Below are 14,208 nucleotides of genomic sequence, written 5' to 3'. Positions count from 1 at the left end.
GGTAAAGTTTGCTTGCTTACATTCATGTTGACGGTAAAGTGGATTCACTCTTCTTAGCCACACTAGCCCCATGAACAGCATAATAGGCCACATGATCTCCATTAGGAAACGCACCTGGTTTATGACAATACAAACTTTGTAAATTTGCATTTTATTCTAAATGTTGTTTAAGTGCATTGGATGAGTCATTCAGATGTCAATGCATATACAGTACGTAGGCCTATGGTTTGATGATTGGCAAACTTGTGCAATAGGCCAACAATGCCCCAGCACTATGTTCTCAATCGATAATGAATCTCCCATTTGATCTGTATGTTATAGCCAAAAAGGATATGATCAATTTAGTTGAGTAGCTGCAATAAAGCTTTCAAAATCATCTGACAGTTTCTTGATGAATCTTACCAGAATATTCTGTATGTTTGGAATGGAATCTGATCTTTGACTTCATTCAATTTTGCAAGTCATCAACATTGCTAATGTCCGGTTTTATGCATTAAAGAGAGATTCTATTAGTTTACTTTAAAATCTAACTAAGACTTTTTTTCCTACATTATAGTGCTTTTGCATTATTCCATAACATACACATAGTGCAGTTGATCCCAGTACCATGTTTTAAACCCAAAAAAAGCCTTTTCAGTAAATTAGTTGGTATCATCTGCAAAGAATGACACGTGAAGGTATTTTAGCTAACTGTAACTTTCACAGGGATGGCAGTAGTGTGTAATTAATGGATGAGAGGATATTACCCTCTGCCTCCTGCGGATGGTCCAGTTCTTCCACAGCAGGAGTTTGACCTGTCTTCCTGCCCCCATGGCGCCTTTTTTTCACCCCCGTAGGGGCTGGCACCAGCCAACAAACCTGTATTAAAGCAGTCCACAATACTCCTATGAGCTAAATAAAGCTACCTCATGTTTTACATAAAAACATTGACTTTAAAAGATCATTGGGAAAGCTAAATTGGCGAATGAACTCCTGTGTCTAACTGTAGAAGTGTGCATCCATTCATCCTGTGAGTACTCCATGTGAAGGCTAGCAATAGCTCTGTAATGAGGTTAATGAGCTCAAGACACTTCACACGGTCAGCATAACAAGTAGAGACCTTTCCACGGTCTCCAAACATTTTCTCAGTACTAATCATGTTTAAGGTAAACATGATTGCAGTAAACAAGGAAAAACAGAATATCGCACATTCCCTGTGCATGTAACAAAATTAACTTTAATCTCGGTCAGTCACAACCGTTGTGCATTTTTTATGGCTACCACATCTCTACTTATATTGACACACACATTGACTAAACTCCAAAGCATGGCTATAGTCCAAAATGACACATCACTTACCTCAGAAGAACGCTTGCACTGTAGAGCGATACCAAATACATGAAGCATACCAGCACATATTCTCCCGAGTGCTCCCTGGGTTTGCTAACACAGCTAGAATCCAGAGCTTGTGAATAAGCAGATTGATTTAATCTCCTCAGTGCCAATGCTTTCAGCCATCAGGAGAGGCCTATATGACCTAACCACCTGGCCTATATTATTCTGTGTAATCCTAACGTTATAATCCTACAACTGGTAAACAATACATATGCTACACTGAATTACAATTGAATATTAGCGTACATTCACAGAGCCACCACGCCGGTATTGTCAATTAGCTTAGTGTATTACAGCTTTCCTTGTTAAACAATAAGATTGCATAATTTACTAATACTAACTAGTAATCATGGGAATAATTATTCCTTGTTAAATAAAGTTGCTGCAATTTTCAAAGTTCTGAAAAAAAAAAAAAAAAAAAAAAACAGACCATCATGGAATCATCACGGAAGTTGTCAGATATATTTTAATAAGTTACAAAAGGGTGTTTGTTTTCATGTACCGGTTTCTTTACACTGAACATTCTGTCAACCTTGTACGTTACCATGAAAAACAGATACCATTTAAATAAATGATGCACTTCCTATTACTTACAAAGAACTTGTAAGGTTTAGGTTATGGATAAAAACTAATGCAGTTGTAAAAAGAAAAAACAGCTTTGGCTATTAAGAAATGTAAATGTTATATGGTAATGAGAAAGATAATGCCATTATACAATCCAGTGGCATTTCTAAAAACTTTTCAGTTCAGTGTAAGTTGACACCATACAAGTTCAACAGTATAAAAACAAGTGGATGTATACCCTTTGCAACTGGTGCTTCATAACATTACCAAATGTCAATGCAGATACCCAGTACAGCATGTAACAAAAGGTCATTATATTGCTTTTTACACAGGTTATTAGAAAAATTATTAATTATAAAACGTAACAGTTTAAAACATTCTGACTTACAGTAGGTAGAAACACGAGTACTAATAAGTGCACCAAACTTATTGTGCACCATTGTAACGATTCAAACATAGGTTTTTTGGTATATAAACATACATAGTGAGCCTGTAAGAACTTGGTACAAAATATTCAAATAAAAATGTAATTGCACAGTTTAAAAAAAATTATAATTATAAATATTCTGACCAGGTGCCAGAGTGTACTGAGCAAGTGATTGGTAAATGAAATATTGGTGAATCCTGTTAAAAAATATACAGCATTTTAAGTGCATCTCGTTCGTCTTTTGAGGACTAAAGGTACATTTCATTGTCCACACTGTGCCCACATTCATAATACATCTGGAAATTGTCTTTGCAGAGGTTTCTTATTCTTTTGTCTAATAGAATACGGCACACATTGTTCACATTCGAGCACTGTTTTTTTATTGTGTTAGATCTGATGACTCTCAGATGATCACACAAAATGAGCCTCTCGGTGTTCCACCTCTTGGAGGCGTCTGGGTCTGAGTCTCTGGTACACAGGTTTGGCCAGGCTTGGGCCCAGCGCCTCAGGGCTGGAGCTGGGAGACTGAGACATGGCTGCCTGCTCGGCCTCATTGTCTTCCTCAAGAGGCTCATCAACCGACACCTCTATCTCAATGCCCAACTCCTCCTCCTCCTCCTCCTCCTCCTCCTCCTCTTCCTCCTCATCTTCTTCTTCTGCGCTGTTAGCTAATGCACATTGCTGTGGCTCTTTAGCTTTGCTCCCTGACGGGGGCTTGTAGAAGGTCCCTGGGGGAGGCCGCAGAGTTCTGGGAGCCCTGAAAGCTGTTGTGACAGGGCTGTACTTTGTTACATTGTCCTCCCTTCTTAAAGTCCTGTTAGGTCGCACTGCGACAGTGTAAGGTCTGTTAGGGAAGATGGTGCTAATAGTGCTCCCAGTAGATTCAAGGGAGAAAGATGATGAGGAGGATATGGGCACCGAAGCGGATAGGTTGCTGGCATCCACGGCTGTACTCTCTGCGGGCAAACTGGCCACTATTCTGACAGTTCTGGAAGCAACCTCATGCTTGTACTGTTTGTCCCAAGTTCTGCGTAACGTCTGGGTGTCAATAAATGTACTCCGGTAATGCGTGCCCGCTCGGAACTTTGTGTTCTCGGTTTCGTCCACCTCTTCAATGGACTGGTCGCAACCACCTCCTTTCTTGTCATCTTGGTCAGTGCTGTTCCGCGTGTTGTTCTCGTCTACTCGGCCTCGGTTGAGTATTCGCTCAGCAGGCACGCTCACTGGCCGGGAGGAGAGTTTGTTGCGAGGGTGTCGAAGCTGGACCCTGGCGACGGCGATATGCTGAGACCGACAGAGGCCTCTGTCGCCAGGTTTAGGGACTTCATGGACGCTTGATGACAAATCCCCATTGAAGGCCTCAAAATCCACTACATCAACTTTAATAAGAGAGATAAACAAGAGTTTAAACTATAACATACCAAGTGAAATGATATGGACTTTAGAAACGGTTATAATCTTTTAATAAGAACATCCAGCAGCCAGAAAGAAAATGAACTTTTGGTATAATATTGGCCTACGTAATACTAATGCTTTCTATTGATTAACTAGCTTTGTAACAATACTAACCGGGTTCAAAGTCGCTTCCATCAAGGCTTGGCACGGTCTCATGAACCTCAGCCAATAAGTGGGAAGAAGGAATTATGGAGGAATGCCTCTTATACACCTTAGAGCTCTGCTGTAATAGCAAGACGGAAACAAATAACAGAAAACAAAGCGTCAATCTACCATTTAATGTTAAAAGACAAATGGACAAATGTGCCGTGTAGAATATTGATGTTAAATCTTGCGACATGCCATACCATTATATGAACACAATCTCATTTTTAGCATGAAAACTAATTACCTCCTTAATGTCTCCCAGCGACTTGGAGTGTCGGCTCAGCTGCTCCTTCTCGTGGTGGCCGAGGCGGGGTTGGGCGTCCATCTCTGTAGGCGAGGTGTGGCTCAGGGGGCTGAGGGGGGTGTCAAAGATCATCTGGTAGTGTCTGATCAGGAGCTCGACAACGAGAGCCTGATACGGGTAATCCACCAGAGAGGAGAGGGAAACTTCGGCGTCCGCCTGCCTTGGTTTGATCAGTGTCGGGCCAAAGATGATACCCAGGTTGCTGGCTGTCATCTTATTCTCCTCGGATTGCTCGGTCACCCTGGAGAGACGATGGATTATTACTTATACATTTAAAAAAAAAAAATAATAATAATCCTGACCAGTGGTGGAATGTAACTGAGTGCATTTACTCAAGTACTGTACTTAAGTACTAATTTGAGGTACTTACTTTACTTTTTCATGCCACTTTCTACTTCTACTCTACATTAATGGGACAGCTTCAGTTACTTTACAATTATGATGTAGTTTATAAAATACGATGTTTTATTACAAATTAAACTACCCAACAGTGTAACGGCCTACAAGTCCAGCTGAAATGATTAGACCATTAAACATTCGGTTGATTGACAACTGTTTTGATCGTTTCCAGTTTTTTAAATGTTTAAGATTTTTTTCTGCATTGAGTACTTTTACTTTTTATACTTTAAATACATTTTCCTGATGACACTTACATACTTTAACTTAAGTAACATTTTCAATGCAGGACTTGTTTACTTGTAACAGTATTTTTTTTTACTGTGTGGTATTAGTACTTTTACTTAAGTAAAGGATCTGAATACTTCTTCCACCACTGATCCAGACCTATTTAAAGCCATCTTTCTTCTACTGAATGGCTTACTACATATTGAGATTTCTAAGAATAAGATTCACATCCACATTGTAAAAGGACCATTTCAATAATGCACTCAGCAGAAATGTGTTTGGGATATTTAAGTGAGGCCGCAGTACCGGTGCAGATGCTCTATGAGGAACTGCAGGGTCTTGTAATGGGCTGGTGGCAGCTGCCTCAGCAGGTCCTTGATCTTGAAGAGGACCCGGTTGAGATCCACGCTGACCTGGGCCGGGGCCACTGGGTTGGGACTGAGCCGCAACGCCTCCAGCTCCTCCACAATGATACTCTGGCTTTCTTTGGCCAAACCGATAAAGTCATTATAGTAGCGGAACAGGATGAGTGGCTCTGGAAGCTGCAGAGGAAAGTATGAGGGGAACAAAGAAGCAGAAAAACAAATGAAACAAGGAAGTTAATAATAAACAGAGACAACTGAAATATGTAAGTAAATAGACAAGTGGGACAGAATTAGAAATTAGATAAGCAATAGGGGGATGAGAGGTGGGAGTTATGTCCCAAAAATAAACAAAGACAAATAAATACCACTGCAGTGTTTTTTTTGTTGTTTTTTTTCTTCAGTAGAGCACACTTTTAACCATCTCATGTCTAATTAAGGTTGTCTCGCTTTGCCAGACCTTCCTCCACAGCTCTGCGGAGGAGAGTCCACACAGCATTCTGGGATGGAGAAAAACGTGTTCTGGTTTATTGGCATTTAACCCAATCACAACCGTGTTGGGACGGTGCTAAGCGCCGGGCGGAGCGACAGTGCCTCTGCAAAATAGCCGCAGGAAGAAACTTGTTCTGGTGGAACGTGTGTACACTCAAAAGTTGTTTTAGTTGTGCAACAGAAAACTCAGATTGGACAGATAGTCTAGCTAGCTGTCTGGATTTACCTTGCAGAGATCTGAGGAGCAGTTAACCCTAGTCCTCAGAAAACAACCGGAGTTTAGAATTCCAACACAAAGAAAGCAGAAGGTAACGGATATCTGGCTGAAAAGAGGGACATCCGGCGGAATTTCCACCGGCAACGGAGCAATCCCAGAGACCTTTATTTAGATGACCCTCTTTGCTGCTGTAAGTACATTTACAGTATACCAATACCTCTATTCTAATGCTTTCAAAAAGCAGCTCACCTGTCTCAGGTAGAGTTTGAGTACGTTGCTAATGTCGTGGGGATAAAGCTCGGAGAGCTCCACCAGGTCCTTCCCATTCTCAAAAGCCTGGCAAAGCTTCTCCACCCGAGACTTGGCACCATTCACGCGGTAGATACCCTTCGCAGCACAAAAACAAAATGCATTCAACACAGGGAAAATCAGATGCAATTTTCAGGATCACCATGGCAAAACTGGGTTATCACCACTGCAGAATGTTAACAGGATACATCAAAGTAACATAAACATCATACAGTATATGCATTTAGAGGAAACCCATGCACTGTGCTCCTTCTCGAACTTATCCTTTTTTTATTTTTTTTGGTCTTTGGTAAATTCTGATTGCGTTTTCATTTTGTGGTTTTAATTTGTTTGGTTTCTTTTGCAACAGTGTTGATTGTTCGAGAAAAATAATGAATCAAATGAAATTGAAGTTAAAGAATCCAATGTGGGTTAAAGAATTATAGTACGTCATTATTTCTCAGAAAAATAACATTCATTTTGAAACACTAGAATAATCACAGACAACACTGGCAGCCTCTACCGGCCCATAGTATCAGATCATCTTTAGGAAAGCCAAGTAGAAAACGTTTAAACAAGCAAAGACCTAACAACAGGACTTAAACCGTGAGCAACATTGTCATGAACTCTTATCTCTCTCATATTAGACTGAAAGTACCTTAATGTTGAGCGCTCGGTTCTCGATTTCTGATGTACACTTGCATATGATGAAGGGGATGCCGTCCCGACTGTTCTTGGCTGCCTGTGTGAAGTCAATGCCGAAGAGGTGCAGCTTCCCCTGGAGCTTCTTATGGCCACACTGGATGGCCAGGGTTTCCAGACACTTCTTATGGCAGGCCAACGAACACTGAAAATATGTTGAAAAGTATCTCAGTTATAAAAGTGATAGACTTAAAAAAAATTTAAGACACTGCCGAAAAGGCCGAGATTAAAAAAAAGAAGAGATGGAAGTGAACATATTGATCATTATAGTGGCAAAAACAATAGGCTAACACCAGGGTAAAGCTTAAGTTAGTTATAAACAGCAGGGTTTCCCCCACCATTATAAGGTTTAGGTGCAGCACCTGAGCCGTTTTGGGCAGCACCTTAGCCAAATAATGTAATGTAACTAAAAGGCTAATGATCTAATGATAGTAGTTCATCCTCAGTGGACTTTTTTTTTAGTAAATTTGTCTTTAAGATTTTTGACTATTATTCATATAATATTTATTATGTGCTCTAGCTTTTCCAACGTTTTGGTTCAGATATGGTGATAATGGTCCAAAGTGATGTGAAAGACAGATGCAAAACTACCACAAAAAAATGGACAAAAAACGACTACAAACCGACGCCAAATGACCACAGAGACCCAATACAACCCCAAAGAAAACAAAAATGACCAAAGAGACGCAAAAGCCCACAAAGAGACACAAAATGTATGTGGAAATTGCTTCTTCATTTTTGACGTCACATTTTCTAGAGGCCTAAAACCCACCCGCCAAATACACGTAACTAAGTCTTCCACAAAGCTAGGGAAAACCCTGCACAACCAATCCAAACAATACTGGAAACACACACTTACTGTAAATGCGAGCGACAGACAAAAACAAACATGACATATATGAAAATATATCCCATTCAAAATGTTTAGTTGACATTGCATGTTGATAGGGACCAATGGACACTCGTTTCTACATCTCTATTACTAAAGCAAGTCAAATCCAGCTATTTCAGGCTTTTTACAGTTCAGGCACAAAGACGTACACTCAAAAGTAGTTTTGGCTGTGAACTACTGCTTAAAATGAAGACCAAAAAGCAGAGAAGGAAAACTCCATGTCTGGTAAGCTCTTGAACCAATGCCATGGAACGATTCCAAACAACTGCAGAGTTATATTCTTATGTCTTGTCAAGGTGTCTACCACCATTTCATAATTTAAAATCAAAAAGAAAACATTCCCAGTAACCGTTTTGTTTTTCTCTTGTGTATTATCAGTGCATCTCATAAATATGGAAAGAAACTGGATCTAAAATAAACAGGGTGATGGAGGCGACTTCTAGGAAGACGAACAGAAGTTCTTCAGTTTCCACTGCCAGTTCCCCGACTGAGAGCAGTTGGAGGATTTGGTCTCTGAGGAGAGCCTGTGGCCAATTTCAACTTTTCCCTTTATACAAAAAGTTTTGATGAGGGAAGAGGTGGCCTTTCTTTTCTGTTTTTGTTTAGATTTTTTGCTCACCATGATAAAGACGCCATTGTAAAACTTTGGCAATGTCCATCTTCATCTTGTAATACTCTGAATGCTGTGGCCTCACTACATTTAATGAAAGTCCAAATAGAGGCTCCTGGTTGCCGTTTTGTTCCATTAGTTTTAAAACAAAATTTAGAAGAAAAGAAACCAAGGTTACCTCCTCACACTCTGCTCCATGGAACACCACCAGGCTGTCGCACTCCCGACACTTGGATGGCGCTCTAAGCTTCCTCAGCTTGTGGGTTTGAGCAGCCTTGGACATCTGGGTGTTTCTAAAGGGACCGGGCGAGCTGGCCGTTTCAATTATCATCTCACTTAAACCTGCAGAGTGGAGGGACAGAAAGAAGAAATAAGGACAGGCAGCATCAGTAGAAGCCATGTTCTTTTCTACTTGCATCTACAGTAGGAATACATTTGAATCACACTGAGAAATATGGTCATTTTCATGCAAAAAAGAAAACCAATTACACATATTAACAAATAAAATATATCCGAGGTAGTACACTATAAAATGCATTGGACAATCTCAAAAGAACTGAGCTTTCTGGGTTAATAATGCTAGGGGGAAAAATGAAATATATTTAGTGTAAATAAAAGAATAATTAAGAAATAACACACAAACACATAGATGAAAATATATCCAGAACATGAAGGAAAAAAAAAAATTATGATAAAGTGTGGTTTATAGTTTGACTCACCATTATCAGAGGGTGAAGGAGGCTCTCTCTCATCCAGGTCATCAGCAGACGACATAGTGCCGGTGGAGGGGGTTCTGGGTAATCTCCTCTTGAAGTCTCCTGAGCAGTAGTAGTAGACACACAAGTAAGTCCACATCTCCACATTCCTAGTAAGTCTATTCTGGCCAATTCTCCTTTTTTTTCCCGTCTCCTCTACGATCTACATTAGAGTGGTGGGAATGAGCAGTACTGAGCCCTGCACTGAGACCACTTCCTGAATTTAAAAGCGCCAAATGAAAAAGGTGTGGTCGACTTCATGTTAATAATCAAACTACCAGTAGGGGATTGTTGGGGATTCACACCTCCATTGACAGGTCAGTTATTTCCAATAGGCCCCATTTTAATAATGTTGTTAGCAATGTTGTTAGCAATGTTAATTTTCTACTGAGGCTCATCAGGGATGAGATGGAGGGTTGGTGGGTGGGGGGTTGCAAGTACTTCATAAATAACATGACTCATTTTCACCCTCTTCATGGATTGTTAATAGTGCAACGGCAATCTACTGTCCTCCCCCAGCCAAGGACAGACCTGATCTTACTGGGAAACTAGAAAATCCTTATATTTATTCTTATATTGAAATCTGAAAATTTTAACCAGACAAGTAACATAAAACAGTAAGTGTATACTGCAATATGTCTTTAGGTTGCAACAAACCCATTGTCAAATGTTAATTCGTGAAAGGGGACACAGTGTATTTTAAGTGTCAACTGTAAAGCCCACACTCTACATGAACCTTCACAAATTTGATTGAAAATCTCTTCAGCAAACAGTTGGAGATCTGCCCCAGCTCTGCTTAGGAAGCAGATCTGTACATAGTCATTGGACTGGGACACATATACTGTTGCACAGCAACAGAGGAAACACTGAAAAACTCTAAACTTCAAACCTCCACCAAAACTACAATTTATGCGTTTGTTTTCAAACAACAGAGTTGCACAATGTTTAACAAAGAGGCGCCACTGTCCGTGGTTGCTAAGCCACTTGATTCTGAGATAACACACCAACAGCGTTGGGTGAACATCAAGTGCACAGGAGAAAACAACATTTGCTGGCCCCAGGGGTACTTAAGCCAGTCAGCGCTGCAATGTCAGGTGTCTTTGTCAATGACATAAGACTGAAAAACCTGAGATTTAGATTTAGAGAAATTTAGAGCTAGGTTCACCAGGTCATTTGGCTTTCTTGGCTAGGCGGTAAACATAAAAGCTTGACAGGAAGTAAATGTGTTTTTAGGACCCCTCAAATGTAACCATACCCAAAGATTTATGCAGAAGATAATTATCCTCTTAATTAATTATTAAGAAACACCTATTACAACATAGTGTATGCAAAGATGGTTGAAGCCAATTATCTGTTGCGGGCTCTTGAATGGCTTCTAATAAATTAATAAGCAACCTGACCATTTACAGTAAGAATTTGTTTTGCCTAGTTTTACTTTAAAAAAAAAAATCATTTGTTTTGTGAAAAAAAAAAGGCTAAATCCAACTTATAGCTAAACAAAAAACCAACCATGTTTGGGTAAAAAAAAAAAAAAAAAAAAAAAAAACTCTTAAATTAAGCCTACCTGGACTTGCGGTGGGTGAGTCCATGGAGCGGGACTCACTGCTCCCTCCGGCACTTTCCGAGTCGCTGCTCATCCCTCCCCCCTGGCTGGCCGAGGCCCAAGGACGAAATGGGGCCTGAATCCGAAGTGCTGCATAAAAACACATTACAACACTGAAAGGCACAATATTGCAGCCCACATTTCTTCATTTATTACACACTATACATACATTATAAATGTTACTAAATGTTTTTAAATAAAATCATAGATTACTTAATACCCCTTGTATTTTAGGTCATACCTGGACTATTTCTTTCAGTTTACATGCACATATCTCTGTTTTTAAATGATCTACAGGCCTACATTCTTTTTTTTCCCCCAATTTTTTTCCTAAATTCTTACCATTTGATTGGAGTGTTGAATCTCTGAAACAACACATGCACATACACACATAAACAAACAACCTAAACGGCCAATAAACCTGCAGAGTGTAAAGGCCCATTGTCAGTAGCTTACTACTGCGATCTTTTTACCTAAAAACGGGCATGTAAGTCATGAGCCCAATAACCAGTGATGCCCCTTTTACACTGAAATCTCTTTGACCAAAAGAAGACACCATATAAGAGCAGGAGCCAACAGACTAAATGTAAACCTGCGTACCTTGGATGTCAGTACTACTGTTGGAACGCCTTTCAGCAATCTTGGCATGTTGGGCAGTGACGGGACTGTCCAGGTCATCTGCAGCGAGGAGGTCAGACGTCACCGAGGCCTGTGACAGGTTACTGTGGGACGAGTGGCTGCCACTTAGCGAGCGCTTATTGAAAGGCATCCTAGGGAGGGAGATGATGGAATGACAATAATCATTATCATATTCTTTGAAACATTCTTCTTGTTCAGGTGGAATTTTACTAATCACACAATTTTATTTATCTACAAAGCCTAAAATAACACATTTGGGGCAAACAAAAAACAACCTCTATTCTTAGATAATAAATCTGGATATGGAGAAACAACAGGAAAAAGAAAAACTCTCAAGAAGAGCCAGGCAATAATACAGTCTGGGATTTTTGTCTAGCAATAACATTCCTCTCTTCAGACACATTTTAAATGAGATCTGTATCTGTAATTCCTGTACAGTGGGATCAAATGACTAAGTATATTTCCTAATTCCATCAGGACTGAACAGAACCCTGAATAATCATGATATCATGAGATCAGCCCCGCCTCAACATCAAAGACGCGAGTTTAACTATGATTAACTGATAGGCAGGTGAATGGCCGACATGCAATCCATGCTAACCATTGTAACCACAGAATTCTAATGTATCTCACAATATACAGTATGTAGGTCAGTGGTCTATATTTAACCTTTTCAAAACCAATGCTGCGGATGCATGTGAGCTTGTGTGTGTGTGTGTGTGTGTGTTACTGAAAACTCCCACAGATGTTAAGTGAAACTGATGGTAAGCCCTCTCTCCCGTGACCACAGTCATTTCCGCAGGAAGCCCTTGCCAACCCAATTGTTTTTACGCTTTCCAAAACAAGCTCTCTCACTCAATCACTCCGCGTCTCACCAGTGAGGTCTACAGGACCACAGACCATTGCAGTTACTCAATGTCACTGTATTTACAACCACATTACTATAAATAAAAACATTCAGATTGCCACAGATTCCTATGATGAAAGCTTTACGCTGTTGACATACAAAAAATAAATTGTATAATACAACATTATGTGGAACAACTGAAACCCTTTTAAACTCATGGGAAATTTCAAATGAATTAAAAGACACTGAAATTAACTGTGAACCCCTCTGTGAGCCACCACTTGGTCTTAAAAAAATAATAATTATAATATTATAATAATGAGAAAGAAAAACACTGAGGGCTGATGTGGTTAAGTTTAGTCACAATCCCTCTATGGTGAGCATCAGAATTCAGTTATATTCAAAGATAATATTCCAGTAAGGTTAATGACATGTAGATCTACCTACTCTGCAATATGATGTACTGTGATTAAGTTTGCACATCCATGTCCTGAAAGTGAAAGATTCACATCACTGTAGAGGTGGTCTCGCAGTGCCAGACCCTCCTCCGCAGTGCCAGACCCTCCTCCGCAGTGCTGCAGAGGAGGGTCTGGCTAGTCCACACAGCATTCCGGGATGGGAGAAACGTGCTCTGGTTCATTTGAATTTCTTTAAACCAATCACAATCGTCTTGGGTGGTGCTAAGTGCCCGCACGGAGCCCCGGTGCCTCTGCAAAACATCCTCAGGAAGGAACTTGTTTTAGTGGAACGTGTACGTTCAACGGATGTTTTAGTCGTGCAACAGAAAACTCAGATTGGACAGACAGTCTAGCTAGCTGTCTGGATTTACCCTGCAGAGATCTGAGGAGCAGTTAACCATAGTCCTCAGAAATCTGCCTAGTTTAAAATTCCCACACAAAGAAAGCGGAAGGTAACGGACAACCGGCCGAAAAGAAGGACATACGGCGGAATTTCAGGCGGCAACGGAGCAATCCCGAAAGTGGAAGGTCGTGGATATAAACTACTGAGTTGAACTTTTGTGTCAGAAATGGACAAATGCAATCTTTCGTCATAAATTACTTGCAAACGCCACAATGATAACGCAAGCCATTGCACTTATTTGTTTCTTAGCAGCAAGTGTCTTGGTGTCTCACCCGGTGCTTTGTGAGACAGCTGAATCAAACGAGTGGGACTCCAGGCGAGGCCCATCAGTGGGTAGACTCCTGACAAAGTCAATATAGCGCTGGCCCGGCTCATACAGTTTGGCATTTTCACACAGACTCTGGTAGTTGACAGGGAGGGATACAACCTGGGCCTGCTGGAGCTGGAACCAATTGACCGTCACCTGAAACAAGCAACAAGCAAAATTAACCTGCACATCGGCCACTGAGTGCCTCCTTATCGGTCTGTCCCAAGATGAAGTACGCAAGTTCTGTCATTCAAGTTGGTCTAAATCTTGAATAAACATTTTAAGCACAAAAATCTGAACTTACAGCCTTGAGGGTGAGGTCACACTGGGACACCATCTCTCGGATCTGAGTGATGATCTCGCTCTTGGTGTTGGCCAAATCGACTTTCTTGTCCCCAACATCAATCTTACATGCGTTGAAATGCTCCTTGGCCTCCCCAGCCTGCCAACACAAGTGAGACAAGTCATTCTCAACTCGATGATTGATCACGTTTACATGATTTGACTCTGGATTGGGCTTGTTTAGTTCCAACTGCTGTAAGTCACATGGTCAGAAGTTGATGAACCAAAGATGCTCATTGGCTCAGAAGTGATAGGAGAGACTCAAGATCTTGGGAATGAACTGCCATCTTTAGTCTAAGAGGAGAACAATTCCCTTTAGATTGTTTGTTGTTATTTGTCTTCCTTTTCGAGTTGTTCAAAAACATGAAAAATGAAAGCTGAAAGTTGAAAGCTGAA

General features: G+C 40.6%; 2 protein-coding genes across 4 annotated transcripts in view; both read right to left on the bottom strand.

Annotated features, from left to right (window-relative positions):
- The window catches only part of abca4a (ATP-binding cassette, sub-family A (ABC1), member 4a), a 40,269-nt gene extending 39,457 nt beyond the window's left edge, over nt 1–812 (bottom strand). The window contains exons 1-2 of the mRNA XM_028569066.1: nt 747–812; nt 21–114 (exon numbers count right to left, since the gene is read on the bottom strand). Of these exons, the coding sequence (XP_028424867.1) occupies nt 21–114; nt 747–812 (160 nt within the window). The remainder of the gene's footprint in view (nt 1–20; nt 115–746) is intronic.
- A 1,010-nt stretch (nt 813–1,822) lies between these two features.
- The window catches only part of arhgap29a (Rho GTPase activating protein 29a), a 39,253-nt gene continuing 26,867 nt past the window's right edge, over nt 1,823–14,208 (bottom strand). For 2 of the 3 annotated variants that reach the window (XM_028569648.1, XM_028569651.1), the window contains 12 exons: nt 13,775–13,912; nt 13,436–13,626; nt 11,417–11,586; nt 10,778–10,906; nt 9,178–9,276; nt 8,637–8,800; nt 6,913–7,101; nt 6,216–6,353; nt 5,202–5,437; nt 4,212–4,512; nt 3,935–4,043; nt 1,823–3,744 (listed from right to left, as the gene is read on the bottom strand). In XM_028569648.1, the coding sequence (XP_028425449.1) occupies nt 2,777–3,744; nt 3,935–4,043; nt 4,212–4,512; nt 5,202–5,437; nt 6,216–6,353; nt 6,913–7,101; nt 8,637–8,800; nt 9,178–9,276; nt 10,778–10,906; nt 11,417–11,586; nt 13,436–13,626; nt 13,775–13,912 (2,832 nt within the window). In that variant the 3' untranslated portion in view covers nt 1,823–2,776. The remainder of the gene's footprint in view (nt 3,745–3,934; nt 4,044–4,211; nt 4,513–5,201; nt 5,438–6,215; nt 6,354–6,912; nt 7,102–8,636; nt 8,801–9,177; nt 9,277–10,777; nt 10,907–11,416; nt 11,587–13,435; nt 13,627–13,774; nt 13,913–14,208) is intronic. The other variant, XM_028569650.1, reaches the window with a different exon arrangement.

Source organism: Perca flavescens, chromosome 22 (assembly GCF_004354835.1).
Source record: "Perca flavescens isolate YP-PL-M2 chromosome 22, PFLA_1.0, whole genome shotgun sequence".
Lineage (NCBI taxonomy): Eukaryota > Metazoa > Chordata > Actinopteri > Perciformes > Percidae > Perca > Perca flavescens.
Note: the sequence above shows the minus strand (reverse complement) of the source record. Positions and strands in the feature narration are given on the sequence as shown.